This window comes from Biomphalaria glabrata, chromosome 2, assembly GCF_947242115.1.
Source record: "Biomphalaria glabrata chromosome 2, xgBioGlab47.1, whole genome shotgun sequence".
Classification (NCBI taxonomy): Eukaryota; Metazoa; Mollusca; class Gastropoda; family Planorbidae; genus Biomphalaria; species Biomphalaria glabrata.
In genome coordinates this window covers 13,556,349-13,576,761 of record NC_074712.1, presented here as the reverse complement: position 1 = coordinate 13,576,761, position 20,413 = coordinate 13,556,349, and the positions used below count along the sequence as shown (strand labels likewise).

The window sequence follows — 20,413 nt, the reverse complement described above, 5'->3', positions numbered from 1 at the left end:
CCCTCTTCCAGTAGGTTTTCTAACCATTGTAAGCATTTTAAGATATTTTGTCTGCTGCCTTGTTGAGACACATCCCATAAAAAAGGAACATAACTCAATGACTATTTTAGATGCCTAATGTCATTTCCCCAAATAGCATGAAACAACACTGCTACTGTGTTATAAAATGCTTCTTTCCACACCACCTTCCCCCCTGCCTGAGCACACTAACCATGTAAATAGACTTTAGACTGCAGAACCTTCTTGCCATTAGGTTAAAGTAAATTCCATCCCCCCAAAAAATACACATGAAAACAAGAATTATAGAAAACATTCTTTTAATTAAATGTTCAATGACATAATATGTGGAGCATAAACTGATTTACTGTTCTGAAGTACCAGTAAATAAACAAAAAGAAGCAATTAAATAGTACATATATTAATTTATCTAAGAGAAAAAAATCAACACAGGCTTAGATGAAAGTAAATACTGGTACAGTGGAACTGAATGCTGCCTAAGGCACACACAATGACCAGTACTAGTACCCAAATATCATTTATGCTGATACCCCAAGGTCTAGCAAAAGTACCCGGTTGCTTTCCTTAGTGTGTTAAATAGTTTCACAACAAACTTTACCACAGAGGTCTCTCAAAATGTTCAAACATGTCAAAATGTATGGCTCAGTAATATTTACTAGATGATTTTACCTGTAATATTTATTTCGCAGGTATTTTATCAAATCTTTGAATAGTATATCAATTAAATCCAGATTTTAAAAGTGATATTTCTGTACATAAAAACTTCCTTTAAAAAAATGACTTGTCATAAAACAATATACTATTTTTAACATAGTTAAATTGTATGTATTGAAAAAAATAAAAAAATATAGCCATTTTAAATACTATTAAAAAAATATTATACTTTTTGATTCACTTTGAAAAATTTGTTACAAAAATGTTTTTTTTTTAATTTTAAGTAGACTCTCTTGATATGGTATAATAAATATGTGATTAACCTTGTGATACAACATTAAATTTATTTTTAAAATAATTATTTGTATAATTAAACAAATAATCTTCATAGACCTTAAAATTAGGAACAAAAACACGCAGAGCATTTTCAATAACTGCACGAGCTTCAGTATGAACAGAGTTATAGCGATGGGAGCTCTTCATTACCGGTAATATAGTAGCTGTAAATATTGTAATATCAATTAGAAATAAAAAAAAACAAAATTATTGTGCTTCATTTACACCTATAACCAGTACTCATTAATCTATCAAAGCAATTTTTTTAAATTTTCAAATATAATTTAAAGACAATCAAGATAGTTAATGCTAAACCAAAACACTGCAGATCTATTACAGTTTTTACTGTTTACAAAAAATGAATACATATGATGTATATAGCACTAGGGACAATTTTTTAATGAGAGAAAACTGAAAAATATATCGAAATAAGGAACTGCACCGACCAGGGCACTAATCAGTGACCCTCCGATATGACTAACTCTGCCAAGCAGCAACGTAGTGCTGCCTCTATATGTGTTTTCTTCATTCATTGTTTCAACACTTAGCTTCACACATGTATTTACATTTTACAAACTCTCTACTATTGGATGATTGTTAGAAACGTTTTACATTTTCAATCTGAATGTTCCTTGCGCTATGAATGGACCTTATTTTTTATAACTTAGCTGCATTTTAACATTAAGCTCTTCAGCTACAAAGGGGAAATAACCATTGAGTGTTACTGGGTATGACATGGCGTAAATTGTGCCAAAAAAAATAATAAATTATCAGCTACCTTACTCTACCCAAAATAGGCACTCCTTGTTGGACTATCCAACATATCCATTTATGGAAATTGTGCCAAAAACTCAAATCCATTGGTAGTTAAGAGCATGTAATAACAAGTTTTACTTAAATTCTCTCTAATTTAAATACGAAAAAAAAAAGATTGACCTTCATCCACAAAGAAATTAGCAAAGTACTGAGACACTTTGATGGCATTAGAGTCATGGTTTATCACTTGGTTGTCTGGCCAAAAAAAGACATTTTTCTCTGGGTGCCACTAGACTCCATAAAATGGGTACCGGTATTTAAAACCTGAAAACAAAAGTAATTGGGGGATAATATACATGAGAGAGAGAGAGAGAGAGAGCAAGCCTAGACTTAAATCAAGACACACTTCTTTTCACATAGAGAGAGAAGTTAGTTACTCTTACACTTGTTTATTGTCAAGATCCTGATACCCCCCCCCCCCCACACCTTTTCATCATCTTCACACAGTGATATAAAGAATGACGAAAAGCAAGATTTTACAAATGAACAATTAAATGTGAAGCAAAATGTAGGCTACAACAGTGAATGCTAAAAAAAAAGTCACAAGTACCAATTGTTTTTGTTTAGCACAATTTCATGCTTTTAGCTTTCTCAATACACTTATGATTCAATCACTTGTCCAGGGCAGTTAGGAAAGGGTTTAGCGGGCAGAAATGCACAAGAGAGGCTGATAGTTCATTGGCATACAATGCTGAAAGCATTGTTTGCTTTACACGTTTCGGATGTTCCTTAAGAAACTATGATATTGCATCCTAGCCCCAACCTCCTGCACAATGGCGGGAGGCAGTTTTGAACTTAGAACCATCAAGACAATAGTCCAGAGCAATACATAATGCTCAGGCAGCGATTCATTAATTTTAATTAATTCCTCTGGCATATCTTTGAAAAGTCTGCTTTTCATTTTCAACTATCTCAAAAATTTCTTTTTCACAGCTCTGTTAAAACTCTGTCCAGAAACTGACCATTTGAATTTTAGGAACATGTTCATAATAAGAACTTGTGAAAAAAGAAAAAAATAGTAAGAAACTACACAGGACAAAATGCTAAGTAAATTTAACACACAAATACTTGCAGTAAAGATGATACAGTTTTTAAAATACAGAGCCTCTATTCATCTTTTTGGTCAGTTTCTTACCTTTAAGCAATAAACATCTATAACAATGTTGTTTTTTTCATTGCTAGATTTTTAAAAAACTAAAATATTGAATCATGTAGGCCTACTTTTACCACATACATTTAAAAGGGGGGTTCCCGGTCACTTCATCCCCGGTCATTTCATCCCCTGGTCACTTCATTCCCCGGTCATTTCATCCCCAATTAAATATTTTATATATAAATATGATTATGTAGAATGCTTTCTTTTTTTACATTTTATGAAATATTACTAATGCGTTTATGGTGTTTCCTATTCCACTTTGTGTTCTTAATGAGAAATCTAATATTACCGGTATATGGTTAATCTGGATGTGTACTTATCTATAGCGTAATGATCAAAGGCCAAGGTGTGGTGCAAGTAGTGGGAATCTTTTGAGAGATAGAAGTGTGATTAGAATAATTATGACCGTGCCGCTGATAACTTATCATCAAAGGCCAAGGTGTGGTGCAAGTAGTGGAAATCTTTTGAGAGATAGAAGTGCGATTAGAATGCTTATGACCGTGCGCTGATAACTTATCATCAAAGGCCAAGGTGTGGTGAAAGTACGACCATGTTTCACTTTATTTTATTTTTCAATCGCTCTTTCTTGAAAATGGGCGAGTCATTTTTAGCCTTGAAATATGCAACACTGGCTAAGAGAATAACAAACATTGTTCATCAATATGAATCGATGGATCGTCTTCTGTACTTACAATTGATAGCTTATCTATCTTACTGATGTAGATGAACACAAAAACACTTTTTTTTTACATTACCTCTTTATTTTTACATGCTAATTTTTTATAGTTTTTAATGGCATTTAATTTTAATTTTATTCTAATCTAAAGTGGTACAATTTTGTCATTTAAATAAAAAAGGAATACATTAAATATTGCTCATTTAATGCTTTTTAAAATTACAATTTGTTAGATAAAATGATCAAATGATGAAAATATCAGGGGATGAAATGACCGGGGGATGAACTGACCAGGGGATGAAATGACCGGGGGATGAAGTGACCAGTCACCATAAAAGGGGTATTAACTTTTTTTCATCTGCATTAAAAAAACAACAACAGATAAACTGATGAGATCAAATACCAGATAACAAGATTCTAAAATGAAAAAGTTTAAACTAAAAGTCTATAGAGCTGATAGTGCACTCCTCCAAATGACTGTAATAAAGGAAATCATGCTTTAGTAGGTGATAACAAGGTGGTCAGCACAAAAGATATATGGATACACATTATGTTTTTCCACATATAATGTAAAATCAACCTCTCTAACCAGAAACAAATCAATACTAATTTTCTTCAGTATTTGACATCAGATTACTCAATCTTCTATCTAATTTGCTTTTTTTTTAGGATTGATTAAAATAACTTAAGGTAAATCTCAAAATCTTCATTATTTTGAAGTTAACCGTGGGCCACAAAAAACAGATGACATTTAGATCATCTATCCCAAATAGTACAAGGTGTGAAAGGGGAACTTTACTTTTTACCGGCCACCAAAAAGGGGAATAAACACTATTAGTTTTGTGTGGTCTGTCCGTCTGTCCCGTAAACTAGAAAAGATATTGAAAATCAGACATCAGGATATTTTAAATCATTCAAAGTTCTGATGCAACAGGTTTTTTTTTTCTTTCCTGAAAGCGAAAAATTTAATTTTTAAAGTAATCTATCAAGCAGGTGTTGTTTTTTTTTACAACTATTCACTATAGCAGACACTCTGGTTGAAAATGTGGAATTTTGGGCCCCAATGTGGAACATATGCGCGTTTACGTTTGTCAGCCATACTGTACCCAATATAAATAAAACTTCAATTATATTAGCCTACTTTAATAACAATACTAGTTTGCTTTTTATAAATTAGATGTAAATAGTATAATATAATTAAAAGTAAGAAAACCTTTAATTCATAATTATGTCCTTTGTTTGAAATCAATAGTTCTAACTCCTATGTGATTATTCTAGATCTACTTGATTATCTATCCTTTTCTAGGGCTCTACTCTAGTCACTCTAGATGTTGGCTCTAGTGCTAGATCTAAAATAATTTAAGAGTCTGTCTACTAGTAGTACTAGTCTAGGACTAGACCTACATCTAATAAGTCCTCTAAGTCTAAGAACACAGATTATAATAAATATATTATAGATCTAAATATTTATGTCTAGATCTATGGACTTATTGAGAACTAAATTTATTACATATGATAATGATACATAGAAATCTAGAGATCTATCACCTTCTAAGTCTATTTCTCTAGATACTAAGGTAGATCTAGATTTAGTATCATCTAGACTCTAGATTGTAGCTAGTAATCTAGCTAGTGCTAGATCTAGTCAATCTAGATCTAGATACTAATTTATTTAGACTATGTAATAAGTAGATATATAGCCTTATTTAGATCTAGGCCTTAGCCTTACTGTGTCTAAGTTAATTAATTACATTTAGATCTAGATCTAAAACTCTAATAACCTATTTGAAAAAAAATCCTTTTCTTAGAATAGTCTATAGAATGGGCCTCATTCACCGAAACGTACGGTCACGTGACAACCATCAACTATTCACTAGTGTGTATAGAATAGTATAGATTAGTACTGGAAAGATGGGGAAGCAATGCGTTGCATTTGACTAATAATTATGAACATAAAAAAGAAAGACTTTGAAGAAAATAAAACAATTACTTAGTATTTATCAACATATGTTAAGTTCATGTTATGTCCTAAGCAATAATTATTTACTTAAAAAAATTGTTACTGTGATATATAATTAAAATATATCATAATAACAATAAATTAATTTCTTTAAAAAAAAAACGTACAGGTATTAATTGAATACCTTTTGTAAGACCTGTAACATTATTCAATTGAATCAAGACTTTATGTTCATTTAGTAAAATTTAAAACAACTGACACATGTATTCCATTCTATATTGAAAAAACATTTTGTATATATTATCAATATTCATTTATGTCATCTATATTCTTGGACTATTATCACCATTATAGGTACTCCATTTCAAAGTGTTTCAGAGAAAGTCTAGTGTAATCAATATTAAATGACATTCAAAACATATTTATCATATATTTTATTATCATAATATCTTCATTTCAGGCATGAAACAAACAAAAACTCATCAAGTGTTTACATGTTTATTTGAAAAGAATCGATTTCATTGTGAAAACTATTAAACAGAAGCCTAGTTTAAATCATAGAACATTATAGATCTAACTGGCTTAGCAAGTCATTATGTCAAAAATTATCTAAGTAAAACTATGAATTGAATGTCTCTTTCACTAACATTAGTTTGTAATACATGTTATTGTGAACAAATAATATGTCCTTCATATTCTAATGGAAGAGCAGAAAGTTCCCTAAAACATGATAGCGGTATAAAATGTAAAATTATTGACACATATTTGTTTCATTATTCTAAATGGTTAATGGCAAAATATGTAGGTCACAGCTGGGACTGCATAGTCACAGGAAATACTGCATTCTCATTAATCTTCGGAGCTGAAGACAAGCCTAATTATTTTTTTGTTACAGTAAACCATGGCATGTTATTTAATGTTCAAAATATTGAAATAAAGTATTATTTATCATAACTTATTCTTGTAGATATATAATACCCCACATTTAGACAAACATTACATACGTGTAGCAGCTTTTAGGGTGTTGTTTTTTTTAAATATGCTAAAAATGATCAAATGCACCATTCAGAGCAAGTAAATAAAATGAAAACATTTTATGACAACTTAAACATCAAGTTGCCAGTGACAGATCTATGTGGAGAAAGCTAACTGCCCAATGCGCCAAAAGGCCTAGGAGGACCTAAGTCTTAGTCTAAACAACAAGTAGAGCATGCTATCTTTCATCTTTGGGAGTCTAATAGTTATTCTTGAAATGGCCATCAAAAACACTGGATTATGAAGGCAAAAAAAGGAAAAACTGTAACAAAAATTTGAACAAATGTGAAGCTTTCTGAATATGAGCATAAGTTTGGTATCCTCAGTCTTAGAATCACTAGTTCTATCAAAAAAAAAAAAAAAAAAAAAATAATGTAAGTGACATTTGGAATTCTGGATGAATCTGAATAAATATTAGTTAAGCTGCACAATAATGCTTCAAAAAGAATATGCCAAAACCATTGTGCTATATTTAAAACTAAAAAAAAATGATGCCTGATAAGACACAAATTTCTTAAATAACTTCAAGTTTTTAGTCCAAGCTGCTCAATGTGACCACCACTACCAGGACAGCATCAAGCTGATTTGAAAATTCCTCCCAAAAGAGCTTCAGGGTGTCCCCTTCCTATGTGTTGTTAGCAGCTGTTGCTCAATCTTTCATGCTATTGATATTTACTGACAATAAAAACTTTGTCTTTAACATGCCCACACAGAAAAAGTTTCTGCCCTGTGACAATGAAAATTGTTTTTGCAAACTCTAGTACACAAAACGGCTTATATGCTAAAGAATCGCCATTTTATGTGTATAAATATGTAAATCATCTCATGCCGTTTAAAAAATAAGGAATGAGTGAGTTTCTTTTGAGAAAAATTTCATGTAACTGGCTTTTTACCAAAATGAAGCCTCAAGTTTTCTTAAATAAGAGAACTACATGATTTTTTTTTACAAATTCAACAATGATATTTTAGCATAATGAATCATCTGGTGCTGTTTAAAAAATGGATTTTGTTTTTACATTTTACTTTCAAATGGCTTTTCACCAGAATGAATGAATTATCTTGTGCTTTTTTAATTTTGAGGAATGAGTGAATTATTTTAGACTAATTAAGCATTGAAATAGCTTATTAGTTCCCCTGTCAGAATTTATGATCTATAGGGCAGATGATGTTAGGGGAATCTGTTTCTGTGACCCACAGGTAATGAGGGTGTCATGTGGCAGGCACAAAATACCAACTGCTTTTACTTTTCAAAATTAGACAATGAAATAGATTTTTACAAGTAGCAATCATTATATGATGTTTTAAAGCTGATGATGTAGTGAATTAGCTTTGACAAATTTGACATTAAAATGGCTTTTTATCAGAATGAATAATTTAATGCTCCTTTAAATTAGAGGATTGGCTAATTTTTTATTATTTTTTTTTTTTACAAATTTGACAATTAAAATGGCTTTTTACAACTTATGAATCATTTCATGCTTTTTTAAATTTGAGGAGGTAGAGAATTCTTTTAGACAACTTTGACATTTAAATTGCTTTTTACCAGAATGACTATTTTAATGCTGCTTTAAATATGAGGAATGGGTAAATTCTTTTTTACAACTTTAAAATTTAAATGGCTTTTCAGCACCATGAATCATCTCATGACTTTTTAAAGTAGAGGAGGCAGAGAATTCTTTTAGACAAATTTGACATTTAAATGGCTTTTTACCTGAATGAATTATCTCATGTCTTTTTAAATTAGAGGATTGGGTAAAACTTTTTTACAAATTTGACATTTAAATGGCTTTTACCAGAATGAATATTTTCATGCTGCTTTAAACTAATGGAATGGGTAAATTCTTTTTTACAAATTTGACAATTAAATGGCTTTTTACCAGAATGAATATTTTCATGCCACTTTAAATTAGAGGATACAGTAAATTCTTTTAGACAAATTTGACATTTAAATGGCATTTTGCCAGAATGAATATTTTCATGCTGCTTTAAACTAATGGAATGGGTAAATTCTTTTAGACAAATTTGACATTTAAATGGCTTTTTACCAGAATGAATATTTTCATGCCGCTTTAAATTAGAGGATACATTAAATTCTTTTAGACAAATTCGACATTTAAATGGCTTTTTACCAGAATGAATATTTTCATGCTGCTTTAAACTATTTGCTTGGGTAAATTCTTTTTTACAAATTTGACATTTAAATGGCTTTTTACCAGAGTGAATCATCTCATGCGTTCTTAAACTTGAGGAGGCAGAGAATTCTGTTAGACATATTTGACATTTAAATGGCATTTTGCCAGAATGAATATTTTCATGCTGCTTTAAAAGAGAGGGTCGCTGAAATTCTTTTTTACAAATTTGACATTTAAATGGCTTTTTGCCAGAATGAATATTTTCATGCTGCTTTAAACAAGAGGATCTGGTAAATTCTTTTTTACAAATTTGACATTTAAATGGCTTTTTACCAGAATGAATCCTCTCATGCATTCTTAAACTTGAGGAGGCAGAGAATTCTTTTTTACAAATTTGACATTTAAATGGCTTTTTACCAGAATGAATATTTTCATGCTCCTTTAATTTACAGGATCTGGTAAATTCTTTTTTACAAATTTGACATTTAAATGGCTTTTTACCAGTATGAATCATCTCATGCGTTCTTAAAGTCCAGGAGGCAGAGAATTGTTTTAGACAAATTTGACATTTAAATGGCTTTTTACCACTATGGGTCATCTCATGCATTCTTAAACTTGAGGAGGCAGAGAATTCTTTTTTACAAATTTGACATTTAAATGGCTTTTTACCAGAATGAATATTTTCATGCTCCTTTAAATTTGAGGATCTGGTAAATTCTTTTTTACAAATTTGACATTTAAATGGCTTTTTACCAGAATGAATCATCTCATGCATTCTTAAACTTGAGGAGGCAGAGAATTGTTTTAGACAAATTTGACATTTAAATGGCTTTTTACCAGAATGAATCATCTCGTGCAGTTTTAAATTTGAGGAGCAAATGTATTCTTTTTGACAAATTTGACATTTGAATTTTTTGATTCCACAATGAAATTCCAGGTGAACTTTTAAACTAGATTTATAAAACATTTGTTTTTGACATAAGTCACACTTAAATGTTTTTCTAAAGCAATGCATTAATTTATGGTTCTTAGAGATTGATGAAGTAGAGCATTGTTTTTCAGCAGAAACCAGCTGGAGAGTTCTATTTTCATTTGAACTATATTGTTCTTCATCTTTAAAGTTTCCAGCATGCACAACATCTTTGTTAGGAGAGTTTCTAGGTTTATCTTGGTTTGAAGCCATCTCTTGATTTGGATATATTTTTTGCTGTAGAGTGAAACAAATAAGACTTGACGATTATTAAAAAAATTCTTCATGCTCTTTTTTTTAGAGAGTGAGATAGCAAAAGTGTATGTACTTTGGAACCTGGTTGATGCTAGGCGATGGCACAGGGTCAAGGTCAATGTTTAAATCAGTGATTCCCAAAGTGGTCTATATAGACCCCCAGAGGTCTACGAAGACTTCAAAGGGGTCTACAAAAGGGAAAACATAAATTGGGGGTCTAAGAGATGTCCACGGGGTCTACGATAATGGATTTCATTTCAGCAGGTCATGACTTTAATGTGTATATCCCATTAATGTAATTCTTTCATATACTAATATAGGTCTGAAAGGGGAACTTTACTTTTTACTTTAGTTAAACCTTTAAATATTTATCCTGCTATTCAAACGAAAAATTGTATTTTATTTAAATAATGATTTAAATAACTTATTTTTGTCTAAATGTAACTAATGTTTAGCAAAGAAATGTAGATTGTACAGCGTTGATTATTTCAAATTGGGATTCGTTCCCTCACAATTTCTCTTCAACATGATATAGAGAAGATGGTGTTTTTTAAGCGTCTTACAGTATCTCTTTACTTATAGCCAAATACGGAAAACACTATAGATAAAACATTGATTTTACCAACCGTTGTAGTTTTAAAAACTTTTTTATACAAACCAGAGAGCTCAGACATAAATGAGTATTTCAGAGAAATAGAATACATTGAAAAATACTGTAAAGATAATTTTTTATTATTAAATGTAAAAAAAAACGAAATGGTAATCGATTTTTGTAGGGAAAAGAAGGAAAATGATATTGTTTCTGTAGCTGGAGAGACTATTGAAATAGTGCAAACCTTTAAATACCTTGGTACTATCCTAGACAATAAACTAAATTTTACTGCAAATACTGATTATATCAGCAAAAAAGGGCAGCAAAGATTACGATTACTAAGAAAACTGTCCTCGTTTAATGTTAGCGAAAAGGCCTTGGCTATGTTTTATCACGCTCACATCAGCAATATTTTAAGTTTCAATATCACTGCCTGGTATGGCAATCTGAGCATTAAAAATAAAAATTAACTTTATAGAATCCTAAATAAAAAAAAAAATAATAAAGTTCCCCTTTCAGACCTTATGGTCTATAGGGCAGATGATGTAAAGGTCATCTGTTTTTGTGGCCTACGGTTAACAAGGGTGTCATGTGGCCAGCACAACGACCAACTGCCTTTACTTTTCCCTAACTAATGTCAGGTACCCATTAGAGCTGGGTGGATCCCGAAATTAAAAATCCCAGTCTTCACCAGGATTTGAACCTGGTCCCCGGTTCGGAAGCCAAGAGCTTTACTGCTTAGCCACCGCGCCTCCTAGAATCCTAAATGCTGCTGGTAAAATCATTGGCAAAAAACAAACCTCATTTGGGCAGTTGTTTGAGACAAACATCTATAAAAAAAAGCTAACAAGATCCTCGAAATAAAGAATCACCCTTTATGTCAGGATTTTGTGATTTTACCATCACAAAAGAGATACAAGACACCGATGGCAAAGACAAACAGACACAAACTCTTTTGTTCCCCTGGCAATCAAATCATTAAATAAGAACAATCTGATTTAAACTTTGTCACATGTAAATTATGAGTGCGTCTGGTGTGAATGTACACTTTGGTTTCTTATAGTTATAATTTTTTTGTTTGGTGTAATGCACAAATTGTAAGACTAATTTCCATACGGACAATAAAGATTATTATTGTTATTATTATTATTATACAAACCTACATCTGATATTAGTAAAATAATTTCTTTAAGCAACAAAACAATTCAAGGGCACAAGGATGGCATAGCTGTAAAACTAAAAGCTTCTTATGTAATTCCTGCAAACGACATATATATATAGTAATAAATATATATACAGTTTGGGATCAGCGGCGTCAAAGGTTCTGATAGGGTGTAGCGCTGTGTGCTGCAAACTACTTAAGGGTCGCCGCCACCCTATTTTTCCTCAGCTTTGACCCATGAAAGTTTTTCATTGTTTGCGTATAGTTGCAAGGCAAAAGAGGTTTGAATTAAGTTTTCCTTCTGCTAGGTGGGCTGCAAGCCAAGGCTAACGAGCCCCTCCTGCTCGAAGTTACTGGTTTAGGCGACAGTTACTCGTCTTCGACCCATTAATTTATGAAAACAGTTCCGCTGACTTGATATTCAATGTTATTTTCATTGGTTTTTAATTTGAATTGTATCAATATAAAAGATAGATCTCTATAACTTTATATGTTGCTTTAAATTATTTGTTCTGTTTTCAACTCACTACGGTTAGAAATTATTTTTTAAAATGTTGATGACTTTGAAAAAATGTGCATGTTAAGAAGGGGGTCTACCTAAAACCAGAAAACATGGCAAGGGGTCTACGAGACAAAAAAGTTTTGGAACCACTGGTTTAAATCCTCATCTGGGCCTACCAATGTTTCACTATATTTTCTTCACCCTCTTCTCATAATAACATTGGTACTTTAGTCCTGCTATTTTTATATGTTACAAGTCATGTTTTAAATAGCCTGCAGTTTTTAAAGAATTTATTATAAAAAAAATTGTCCTACCTCTGATAAAATTGATTCCCAGGTTTGACCAATGAAGCTGCATCCAGATGTCTCTGGAAGTAAAGACAATTCTGTCTTCTCATTTTTCATAACATTGCATAGATCATTGGTAAAGTCTTGTTTCAACTCATCTATCATTGGCATTGAATGAATTTGTTCATCAGATTTCTTTCTCAACAGAATTAAAGTTATAAATTAAAATCTCATTTTCAATATAGCTGTGAAGGGACTATTTTTTTTTCTAGTGTCCCTTTTTAATAAGATTTATAATTACTTCTATAAGATAAATGTTCTTGGTTCTTCACCTATGTTTATATACTTAACAACAGAAATTAAAAAGGGCCAACATATCTAAGCATGGTCAAAATTGTTTTATCTTTAAATGGAAAAAAAATGCATCACCAAATTGTTTCAAATAAAGCTTAGAGAATACAATTTTTAACCCTAACCTTAGGCAATAAATAAAATGTGTTTTACCTGTGTCTGTTCTTCTAAACTTAATTTAGAAGTTTCATACATAGAAGTATCGTCAGTCATTTCTGATTCTAACGACCAATCTATCTTCTCACTTTTTAGGATAGTTTTAAGTTCATTAGTAAAGTCATGCTTCATGTCATCCATGATAAGAGTTTCTAAAAGCAATAAATGCTTAAACTTTTAAACAATTTTTGAATGACATTTGTCAGTTTATAAATCCAATTTTGTCATAGCATCATTATAAATGTGTGGCTATACAATTACAACAATGGCTATTCCTGCAACATAAAAAAAAACAAACAAGGAAATAGTAAACTTCTATGAATGAAAATTTTTATCAGTACTGGTATAGAAAGGTAAACTCTGCCAAGTTGTTGCAACAAAAAAAAAAAAACAAAAAAAAAAACAAACAAGAAAAACCTAAGATGAAACTGTAACTACTTGCCAATATTTACAAGAGTTTTGAATTTTGTGCTAAAACCTAGAGGTTGGACTAACTGGTCTTCTGAAGAGATGGCGTAGTGAATTTATGTGTAATTAATGGAAAATATTAAGTGAATATTACTTTGCAGACAGCTAAGAAATGTGTGTTTTTAAAGTAACAGAAACGATGAATTTGTTTTTGGTAGGATAGAATGATGAAACCAAAAGAGGGCCTGGTTAATTCACTTTCAGACTTTGTGTAGAAAATTAGGTCATTGCAAAAAGGTTTGAAACTAACGATAGATAACTACAATACATTTTATTTTTATAAGCCCATCGCTAGCTCAGTGGTTAGTTATTGGCTTGAGCACATATATAAAATGCATTTAAAAAGTGATCTAGGTTACATTCACCCAGAAACCTCCTTTTTCCCACCTCTTTTCCCAACTGGTCCAGACAAGTGATAGAATTATTGCACATCTAAAACGCTAAAGCAGGAAATAGCACTATAGAACTAAACAAAAAATAATTTAGTAAAATTATTTCTACTTGCACAAATTTAGATCATTTGTAATATTACTATAATATTACTAGGAGTTGTGGTGGCTGAGTGGTAAAGTGCTTGGCTTCCAAACTGAGGATCCCAGGTTCGAATCCTGGGATTTTTACTTTCAGGATCTTTAGAGCGCCCCTGAGTCCACCCTGCTGTAATGGATACCTGACTTAAGCTGGGGAAAAGTAAAGGCGGTTGGTCATTGTGCTGGCCACTTGACACCCTCGGTTGCCATGGGCCACAGAAACGGGTGACCTTTACATCATCTCCTTAAGAGATCACAAGGTCTAAAAGGGGAACTTTAATTTTTTAAAATTATATTACTAGCTATAGGTTCCAGCTAAATCCATTGATTTGTACTTAGGCGTTTCATTGTTTATTATGGCAAGAATTGTTCCTAGGCTTTATTGGCTTTATATTGACTGGATTACCCCTTTCTTTTCCTTTTTTTAATAAAAAAAAAAATAAAAAAAAATGGGCCACATTTTAACTATCAACACATACATTTTTAGCCCGTGAACTAGTGTATCAGTTACTATGAAATTTTACATCCTGCTCTTTTTCTCTCTCTCTCTGGAACCCGTTTCTTTTTTTTTTTAACTTTGCATCGTAATTTTCCCCACATAGACTTGATTTGGAAAGACCTGCTTCATAAAGTGCCTTCGACATATACAGAGTCTCACATTTTTAGCCTGTTGATAATAAAAGCACTTTTACTGAGCATCCCCTCCTCCAACCAAAATTTAGAAAGCTAGTCCTTCATGCACATTCCCATTCCTCTTTTCTACATTTATCTTGGTATTTTTTTCTCGAAATAAAATATCAATTTGGTTAAATTAATTGTAATCTTTTCTTTGACCCCTTTTGAATTGAAGATAGGCGACATAGCGACAAATAGATCTAGCATCTAGATTTTCAATGCTATTAGGATTTTTTTTTTTAACAGTTGTACTCTTAATGTTGTATATATATATACATCTGTTCTGTTGTGTTGTCTTTATAAGTTTATACATGATAAAAGAGTCCTTGTAATCACAACAAATTTCCATAAGGATAAATAAGGCAGTCTTAATCGTAGCCTTAAGTGCTATAAAATAAATTAATAAAAAATTCTAGATCTATTGAAATAAACTCGATACAAACTCAGAGACAATTTTTTAGTATCATAGAATCTAGTTTTAGTAGTTACTAGTATTCATAGTCTAGAATAGTCTATATTAGTAATTATTAGAATAATTAGTTATTAGATCTAGATCTCTATATTAAAAGTAGATCTATATTAATTATTATATTTAAATATATCTCAAGATCTATTATAGTTATAGATTATAAATATAGATTTTTTTTAGACTTTAGACCATCACTTCATGTCTAAGACGACTAAGATTATGACTAGACTCACTAGAGTACTAGAGCCAGAGACTAGAGCCCTAGGCCTAGAGATCTATTTGTCTATTACTAGAGTCTAGTAGTATTAGATCTATACTCTAGATCTAATCCAGAATTAATACACATAGAATTATTTAGAATCTCTAGATTCTAGATCTAGACAATAGCCAGTCAGTAGATCTAGCTATCTAGAGTCACTAGAGATAATCTAGATCTAATTCTAGAGTAGATCTAGTTACAATCTAGTTTAGTTAACATCTAAATAGCATAGTTTTAGTTTTACCTAACTAACACTAGTGACAGTAGAGTAGTGTCACTAGTCACAACTAAACTGATGATGACTGACTGATGATCCTGATCCAAACTGACCAATTTCACCACACAGTCACAGTGACTCAGGCGGGCAGTGACAAAGTTGATACCATTACTAATCTAGATCTAGACTAGATACACTTAATCATTTAAATTTAATGTGACTTAATTATATTTAAAATATTTAAATCTAAATCTAGAATCTAGATCTATATTTCTAAGACAGAATCATAGACATAAATAAATATAGACCGGCCGATTAAAGAGTTTTAATAGTTTTATGAAACGAACATTTGGGACTTGCAATTTTGTGTACTTTATTATACAGCATTTATGAGCAGTATAAAAGTAATAGTTTCAACTAAAACAAATAGTTATACCTTTGATAGAAGGTACCGAAGCGTTGGCCTATAATCTGCCATACTGAGATCAAGATTTCTTGATCTACAATGAATGACTACACTTACAGTTCTTAGCATTCGGGTAACCAGTCCTAGAAAAAAAAAGTAACACTTTCATACCCTCCCCCCCCCTTTTCCTCTCTGCCCAAAAGTAAACAAGCTTGAACTTTAGTAGAACACTAAAAGTTGGACAGCAGACCAGTGTGTATTGGTCAGATAGCTCTAGGGCTAGTTTGTAGTCGATATGTCGACTAGTTGTTATAAAAGATAAAAAGAGTTTTCCTTGTGCGTAATAGGCTTAAGTTGTTTAGCGAACAAATAACACATGTGATAGTCAAGGATAAATCGAGATCTACTCTTACAGTTACACAGGCCAAATGTGTCTTACCCCGCCCTTTCATTGTTAAATTTGGTTTCTAAGTAATAAAATGGATCTAGATCTATTTCGTCGACGCATTTTTGAAACTTTAATGTAACATTTGGTATATAGTATCACAGTGAATTTCTTAAAAATGATAGAACTTTTAACAACATAATAATACATCATGTATCCAAAACAAAAAATAATTCTTAATGTAATCGATGTGCATAATGTATTTGCATTAGCGGAATATGAAATACATAACGTTAAAAAATAGCTGAAGTTTACGAAAATAACAATGTTTCAACTAATATGCATATTATCCCATATATAGGCCTATAAATATATATATATATATATATATATATATATATATATATATATATATATATATATATATATATATGTATGTATTTTGTGTAGTTTATACCAAGCTTTTTTTTTTAATCTTACAAGAACGTTAGTAAAAACGTCTTCTTCTGTGTGTGTATGTAGATCTATCATCGGCAAAGTGTTGACGCTTGTCATGACTATAAAGGAAATATCATTGATAATTTAAACCTATCATTAAACAGTTCTTGGCCCTTTATGAAAACATTCGTATAATTATTTGAACATTCAGGGAGTTCGTTGATGTACTCTGTATATTTTAAAATGTTTGTAAATGTAAAATTTCGTAAAAATAGAGGAGCAACAGCAACGGAAATATAGGAAGACAAGGCCATTCTTCTCTTTGTTGTCCAACAATCACGTGACTTTGGTTAAAGTAGGTCAGAAATAAGGAACTACCTTAGATCCATTCATGCGTACCCAGTATTTGACCACAACACAGTGTTTCTGTCCACCATATCGTGCAGTACACCTGCAATTTTTTTTTATCACCAATTCTTTCAATTACCGGTATTTTTCGTTCTGATAACGATGATAGTAAAATAGATCTATATGCTAGAAACTATGGTTGCAGAAACAGCTCCTTGACTAATGGAATTCACTTATTCAAATGCCCTTGGAATGATAATGTGTAATTGTGTGTAGAGATGGGGTGGGGAGAAACAAGTCAAAGCTTGATAGTTACTTGCACACTAAGTACAAATTCAGCTTCCTTAACTTATATGATTGAAAAAGCAGCCGGACACACAGTCTATTTACTTTTTGGGCAGGGAGGGCTTGTAACTGTTTTAGTGTTGTTGTTCGAATTGTTCATCTATGCTTTTATTGTACAGTAGGTACGCTGATGTTGTCAATTGTAGTCAAACTGAATTTCGATTTGATTGGATCAATAAAATTATCTTATCCTAAAGATATATCTACGTACATGCTTGACTAACCATGCCAGTGTGTTATTTTCTTGTCTGACCACTCAACATTTATTGCCTAACGCGCAATGAAAAAAAACGCAGGTGGTCTTATAGTAATAGTATCATCGACTACACAAGTACAATACACTAGGCCTACATGTGTAGGTCAATCTTACTAGGTTCTTAAAATCAATCGGACACAGTCTATGAGCAGGGAAGGTGTGGATTAAGATGAGTTTAAACCCCCTACCAGGGGTTTTTGCAGTTAAAATCCCCTCTTCTATGAAACAATAAAAAAAAATAAAAACGCAAACGACGATCCTCAAATTCCAAGAGCACAGCTAGGGAAGATTTTCATTTTAAACCCCTCTCCGAAAGTAACGATAAAACCCCCTCTTCAATATATGACTATCCATTCATCAGTCATCATATTCTATAAGCGTAGCCAAGAGGGGTTTTGTTTTTACACCGTGAATCGAAATTTGGCCATAGCCGTGAGAAATATGAGCCAACAGGACAGTGGCGGTTTGAAGCTAGAAAATACCTCTTCAATATATAAAAAAAAAAGCGAATTACGCACTCAAAATGCCAGAAAAAAAAACAACAACACAACCTCTTCAATATTAAAAAAAAAAAGGAAATTACACACTGAAAATACTATCAGTGTTGCCAAAAGGGGTTTTGACTTAAACCCCACACCTTCATTGGGGTTTGATGCTAAAAAATACATCTTCCATATAAAAAAAGCAAATTACATAATAAAAATTCTATGAGCGTAGCCAAGCCAATGGGGGTTTTAAGTTTAATCCCCCTTCCTCCAGAGACTTTTTTTATTTTTAAGTTTAAAACCCCTCCAGATGGTTTTAAGTTTAAAATCACCATTACAGAGAGTTTTGAGGTTGAAAACCTCTCTCTTCAATATTATTCTAAATCTACAGTCACTAGATATAATTCATATGAGCGTAGCTCATGGGTTTTTTTTTTTTTTTGTTTTTTTTTTGGATTTTGATTTTTTAGTTTAAATTTCCCCAACAGATGATATAGAAACTTCCCTTTTCGATATAAAATGTAAAGTAAACTACAGTCACCCAATTCCAAGAGCGTGGCCAAGAGAGATTATACATTTCTACCAGTGGCTGGGCTCCCATTAATTAAGTGCAGTGAATAGTCATCTTCCAAAATTGAAAAGACTTTATGATTTTAGGAGTCTTACCTGTGTCTGTTCTTTTAAACTTTTAGGAGTCAGTTATCGAGATCGGGTCTCAATCAAGAAAATCCTAGGCCGATCTGGGAGACCCGTTAGTAAGGTTGTGACAGGGCGTCGCAAACAGGGACATCCTAGCACAACTTGGCGTAAACTTTCATGGCGGTCCTCAAAGCAGGTGAGACGAGGCCTCAGACATTGCCAAAGATTTTTGTGAAAGCAGCTTGTGCCCAATGCGCCGAACGACGCGGGAGGATCTAAGTAAGTAAGAATAGTAAATTAGGTTTTTAAAATAAAACATTTTAATAGTAGGATAATGCACTGTAGATACCTCAGAATGTGCATGTTGTTGGCTTTCAATACCGGAAGAGGTGCTTGGCGGCGGGGCTTCGTCATGCGCTGGGGAAGCTCGAAGCGCTCCCCTAGACTCCCTTGCTGTCAAGGCCGGGAGTCTACAATTTTCCCACTAACTCCAGGAAGAACATATTCTATATTCTTGAGATTTGATTTTATTCGTGATCGAAGATTAGCACATTTCTCATTTCCTATGGACTCGAAGATGGCTGTAAAGTCCAATCCTCACTTTAAAAAGCCAGCCGCATACGTGGCATGGGTGGGTTAGGTCAGTTGCAGAAAGGCCTGCTTCTTCTCTAACTTTTTGTTGGTTCGGGCTCTTTCGCCATGGCCACTCTTCTTGCTTTAAATCTTGAGACTCCGAGAGTGCTTCCCAGCCGTTAATGTCGATATCGCATTCCATGAAGGAGCTCTTGAGAGTATCTTTGTAGCGCTTGTATTGGCCTCCCTGAAAGCGATTTCCTGCACACAACTCCCCGTACAGAAATCGCTTTGGAAGGTCTGGCATACGGACTACATGTCTCGCCCATCGAAGTTGGGAACTTTTTACTGACGCATTGATATTGTGCATGTTGGACCTTTGTGATTTAGATATATGGCAGTGATGTTGCGGCTCTTTCCCTCAGATACGTTTTAACAAAATTTTGCTTGTTTATCAGTTCACTTTATAACAATCCTACCATTCGTTAGCAGATCTGTTCTGGCTTATTGGTCATGTACGTTCTTTCACTTTGCATGTAAAACAGCTACTTTTTATTCAAATTATTAATAAACATTTTATTGCTCGGTGGAGTAACACGTGCATACAAATTGTTAATAATATGTTTGTAATACGGATTTAGTATGTCACAACCAGTGGCGTAGCAAGGTACCCGTGGGCCCGGGTTCGAGAATATCTTATTGGGCCCTCCTATTTCCAATACGACAAATTTAGTGCCTGACATAAAATATATATTAGTTCTATCTCTAGATCTAGTCTGTATTTATCGGTACAGGTATTACGTTTCACTCAGCTATGACTCCGTTCAGAAATAATGTCAATGTTTGCACAAATTCTAATGAC

General features: G+C 32.4%; 1 protein-coding gene across 8 annotated transcripts; it reads right to left on the bottom strand.

The window, feature by feature from the left end:
• Positions 1–287: 287 nt before the first annotated feature.
• On the bottom strand, positions 288–19,221 carry LOC106063580 (zinc finger protein OZF-like). Of its 8 annotated transcripts, none has more exons than XM_056019204.1 (4): positions 15,704–16,017; positions 13,056–13,333; positions 12,579–12,746; positions 288–2,088 (listed from the first exon to the last, which is right to left on the bottom strand). In XM_056019204.1, exons 2-4 carry the CDS (start codon positions 13,197–13,199, stop codon positions 2,008–2,010), a joined length of 393 nt encoding a protein of 130 aa, XP_055875179.1. In that variant the 5' UTR covers positions 13,200–13,333; positions 15,704–16,017; the 3' UTR covers positions 288–2,007. The 8 variants fall into 8 exon arrangements, with proteins under 8 accessions (XP_055875179.1, XP_055875174.1, XP_055875173.1 ...); XM_056019199.1 differs by lacking the exons at positions 288–2,088; positions 15,704–16,017 and adding exons at positions 8,181–9,990; positions 19,006–19,221; XM_056019198.1 differs by lacking the exons at positions 288–2,088; positions 15,704–16,017 and adding exons at positions 8,181–9,990; positions 16,113–16,263.
• Positions 19,222–20,413: the final 1,192 nt, after the last annotated feature.

Coding starts and splice junctions, on each gene's coding strand:
- LOC106063580 (XM_056019199.1), bottom strand. CDS start 13,199: ATGGATGACATGAAGCATGACTTTACTAATGAACTTAAAACTATCCTA. Junction 12,747..13,055: donor GTTTAGAAGAACAGACACAG/GTAAAACACATT, acceptor CTGTTGAGAAAG/AAATCTGATGAACAAATTCA. Junction 9,991..12,578: donor GGGAATCAATTTTATCAGAG/GTAGGACAATTT, acceptor TTCACTCTACAG/CAAAAAATATATCCAAATCA.